The sequence below is a fragment of the Drosophila pseudoobscura genome, chromosome X (assembly GCF_009870125.1).
Source record: "Drosophila pseudoobscura strain MV-25-SWS-2005 chromosome X, UCI_Dpse_MV25, whole genome shotgun sequence".
NCBI lineage: Eukaryota > Metazoa > Arthropoda > Insecta > Diptera > Drosophilidae > Drosophila > Drosophila pseudoobscura.
Window position 1 is genome coordinate 31,974,657 of NC_046683.1, and position 4,737 is coordinate 31,979,393.

The 4,737-nt window shown below is 44.9% G+C and overlaps 1 protein-coding gene across 1 annotated transcript; it reads left to right on the forward strand.

Annotated features, from left to right (window-relative positions):
* Positions 1-1,708: 1,708 nt before the first annotated feature.
* LOC117184646 (uncharacterized) lies at positions 1,709-3,840 on the forward strand. The gene is made up of 2 exons (XM_033383192.1): positions 1,709-3,500; positions 3,579-3,840. Exons 1-2 carry the CDS (start codon positions 1,735-1,737, stop codon positions 3,817-3,819), a joined length of 2,007 nt encoding a protein of 668 aa, XP_033239083.1. The 5' UTR covers positions 1,709-1,734; the 3' UTR covers positions 3,820-3,840.
* The last annotated feature ends 897 nt before the right edge of the window (positions 3,841-4,737 follow it).

Below are 4,737 nucleotides of genomic sequence, written 5' to 3' on the forward strand. Positions count from 1 at the left end.
TCGAGTTGGTGATCTTCTTCCTTGCCGGGCTCTTCTGGATTCAGGCTCTCAGATTAATTTAATAACCTCTCGCTTTGCTCAGAGGCTTCAGCTGAAACGAGCCAAAGGGTCGGTATCAGTATCGGGTATCGGCGCTGATTCTGCATTTCACACGGAAGGTTCAGTTAATTTGGTCATTCAATCCAGGACTTCCGATTACTTCACGAGTCTCACAGCTCTCGTTGCTCCACGTATTACAGGAAACCAGCCTGCTTCTTCATTTGATGTATCCAAATGGAAAATGCCATCCAATATCAGCCTTGCTGACCCACACTTTAACAAATCTCAGCGCATCGATGTACTTATTGGAGCCAGCTTATTTTACGACATTTTATGCGTTGGACAGATCAAATTGGAGAGGGGACTTCCTATAATACAAAAAACCCGTCTCGGCTGGGTTGTCACAGGTGGAGGTCAGTACTCCCGCAGCTCAGTGCTCCTAGCTGCCTCTAGTTCGACGGAATTGAGTCAAACGCCTACCGTTGGTTTGGATGAGCTAGTGCGAAGGTTCTGGGAAGTGGAAAACTGCCACGGTCCCGCTACAGAAGCAACAAAGGAGGAAATTGCTTGCGAGGAACATTTCAAAAAACATTGCGGTCGGCTTCCAAGTGGCGAATATTGCGTTCAATTGCCTTTAAAGCTGAGTGACAGTCTTCTTGGAGATTCTTATCAACAAGCCTATCGCAGATTTCTCAATCTAGAGCGCAAGTTGGTTCGCAAACCGCTTCTCAAGGCCCAATACGCCGCATTTATAAAGGAATACGTCGATTTGAATCACATGTCCCCTGTCAAAAGTGACGCACTTAAACAATGCAAATTTTTTCTTCCTCATCACTGCGTCTTAAGAGAAGACAAAACCACCACAAAACTCCGAGTAGTTTTCGACGGATCCGCTTGTACATCTACAGGATATTCCCTCAACGATATATTGATGTCAGGCCCAACAATTCAGCCAAAGTTAGTTACGACTCTTCTTCGATTTCGTACCTTTCGTATAGCATTGACTGGTGACATTTGTAAAATGTATAGATGCGTCCGTGTCTCGCCCCAAGATAGTTTTCTGCAGTGCATACTGTGGCGTGACTCACCCCTCGAGGAGCTAAGGACATTCAAGCTGGATACCGTGACCTATGGAACGAAACCAGCAGCATTTCTGGCCGTCCGTTCTATGCACCAACTAGCGGCAGACGAGAGTTCGTCATATCCAATTGGCTCTGAAGTTGTGCTGCGGGACTTTTACGTGGATGATTTGCTAACGGGGGGAGATACTACAAATGAGGTGCTGGAAATAATTCGCCAGGTGTCAGGACTATTAGCCAAAGGAAATTTCAAGATCAGAAAATGGTGTTCCAACGATACATATGTACTCGATCAAACACCCCATGAAGATAGGGAAACATTTGTTAAATTTACTGATGGCAGCGATGTAACCAAGACGCTAGGTTTAGCATGGAATCCCACTTCGGATGAGCTATTATTTTCATTCTGTCCCAATCAAGTCCCTTCGAAACCAACTAAGCGAGTTGTATTGTCAACTATTGCACGATTTTATGATCCACTCGGACTTATAGGGCCAGTTATTACTAAAGCAAAAATATTTCTACAGCAGCTGTGGAAAGAAAAGCTTCATTGGGATGAAAGTCGCCAGTCTCCTTACGCACAACTTGGATCAACTTTATTCAGCAGTTTGACTCTATGCAACAAATTTCTTTCCCGCGCCTATCTTTCCTTCGAAGCAGCAACCTTGAAATGCATGGATTTTGTGATGCCAGCATGAGTGCTTATGGAGCTTGCATCTACGCTGTTTCGCAAGGCGACAATGGAGTCAAGGCAAATCTTCTATCTTCCAGATCTCGTGTAGCGCCACTGAAGACTATCACAATACCCAAGTTGGAATTATGTGGTGCAGCGCTACTCGCTCAGCTTATGCATGAAGTGTCTTTGATGAACTTCAAGTGCTCTTATTATTGCTGGTGTGACTCCACAGTCGTTTTGGCTTGGATCAAGAATCAACCATCCAACTTCAATGTATTTGTCGCTAATAGACTTTCTGTTATTCAGGAACTCACATCTGGAATGTCTTGGCTGCTTTCTCGAGGATCATTACCAGCTGAGCTCATCAATTCTCATCTTTGGAAGTATGGACCTACATACTTGACAGCCAGTAAGGATCAATGGCCAAGTACACCTGCTCTTCCAGAGCCGGTTTTGGAGGCACGAAAAACCATACTAATTACAAACTGCGCGTCAAGATATTTGGTGGAAGAATCAAAGTTTGTAAATTCCTTCCCCAAAATGCAACGAATTTTTGCGTATGTATGCAAATTCATTCATCGACGAAAGTCTGGAATAACTGTAGAGGACTTGCGTTTGGGAACCGAACTGCTTATTCGTCTTACTCAACAATCTCGTCTATCCACTGAAATAAGAGCCCTGGAAACGCGAAAGGACATCAAGGCTTCAAGCTCGATCGCCTCTCTTTCGCCATTTTTAGATGATGGCGGTTTGCTTCGAGTTGGAGGGCGTCTTAAAAACTCTACCTTGGACTTTGAAGCACGGCATCCCATAATACTGCCCAAGAATCATTCCATCACTTCTGCTCTGATACGGCACTTACACGAAAAGCACCTTCACGCTGGACCCCAGTCGCTATTAGCCATCATTCGTCAAACGTACTGGCCAATCGGTGGCCGAAAGACCGTAGCACACGTAATCCAAAAGTGTGTCAGATGCTTTAGAGTGAAGCCTCGAACTCTCGAGCAAATAATGGCAGATCTTCCGGTGGACAGAGTCAGCGAATCTCGTGCATTTTTAGTTACCGGCGTGGACTATTGCGGTCCGTTCCAGTATAAATCAGAAGTTCGAAACCGGTCCCCACTAAAGTGCTACATGAGCATTTTTATATGCTTCTCCACCAAGGCGGTTCACATCGAGCTTGTGAAGGATCTTACAACATCTGCGTTCCTCTCTGCTCTTCGCCGTTTCATTTGCACCCGTGGAAGACCGATTCGTATTTGGTCAGATAATGCCACAAATTTTGTTGGAGCGCGGAACGAACTGGCGGAACTTAAGTCGCTATTCCTAAGCGACAGTCATCAAGAAGCCGTGCATCAAGCTTGTCTCAACGATTGCATCGATTGGCGTTTCATTCCTCCTAGATCGCCACATTTTGGAGGATTGTGGGAGGCGTCAGTCAAGCTTGCTAAGCATCATCTTCGACGTGCCCTCGGATCCTCGCTTCTTGGATTTGATGAGCTGCGCCCTCTCGCGTGCAATATCTGTGCAATCATTAATTCAAGGCCATTGTTTCCTCTTTCAGAGAACCCTGCAGATCTCGATGTACTCACGCCCAGCCATTTTCTAGTTGGCGCCCCTATCACAACCTTCTTGGAGCCTGACTTGGTTCATTTAAACGTCGATCGCTTGGACCGTTGGCAGAAGGTCACACAGCTTCAGCAAATCTTTTGGTCTCGCTGGCGCCAATCGTATTTAACCAGTCTTCAAGAAAGAACGAAGTGGCGCACCCGGAATCCTGAGCTTCACGTCAATGATGTCGTTCTTGTTAAGGACGAGAACTTCCCTCCTCTGAAGTGGCCTCTAGCGAGAATCCTCGAGCTCATCCCAGGAGCTGATGGCGTATCTCGAGTCGCCTTGATCAGGATGGCTACAGGTGTTAGCCGAAGAGCACTTGCAAAACTATGTCTATTGCCTCTACGAGATGAGGTGAAAGGCATGGATCCTTCCACGGGGGGAGTATGTTCGGGCGAAGCCCGAGTGTAAATTTTATACCATTGTTTTATTGCCTATCAATTCACTTTCTTTTCTATTTTGGTCATTATACTAAACTAACGTAACGTAAGCGTAGCTTTATCTATGCTCGCTCAGCAACATGCTCTCATTTAATCATCTATTCTTATCTATGCTCGCTCTTGTTATCTTTTCTTTCCTATGCCGTCGCTAAGCCGTCAGCAGCTGCGCCTGCTCTAGCAGTTACCGCTTGATATAGTTGGAGAACAGACCCTTTTTGTCCCCAATCTATTACTTTGGCTCGAGATCGGCTCGCTTGTCTCATCCAAGTGTGTCACTCTAATACTATTGTAAAAGGCTCTGGCATCTTCGGCCACCCTCAACACACAAAATACCTATAATAAAATTTATAACGTTTTCGGAAATTAATAATTTGTGAAATTATTGAACAATCATAGTCAGCGAAAAAGCTCGTTGTCTCAACAAGGTATTTGTGCAAAAAATTGAAAGCTCGAGTGAAGACGAAAAGAGTAAAAAACTCGCAATTATTGTCTTGTGCTGAAACAATTGCACCTCGCTTTCAATTCTTGGCACATACGTATGACATAGTAGAGCTAGATTGCATGCTGTAGTTAGAGTTGAGCATATATATTAATACATATATACATACATATGTACATCTAACCCTCTTGGACGCAATAACTACACATATACATAACTCATTTTAGCTGCAATCGCTGTCGCCCCTTTCCCCTTTCTCGTTTTCGTTGTGTCAAATATATGTTTAGTTGGGTCGTTGGCCAAGCACGCATACCAATACGCAGCTGCAGCGGTGAATTTTTTCGTCTCGCTTTCGCTCTTCACCGTTGCTTATCGTTGTTCTTTTGTTTGGCGCGCTTGATCCAAACACCAAGTGACGCGCTACCCTGTTTTCGTCGGGTATATTCGTTT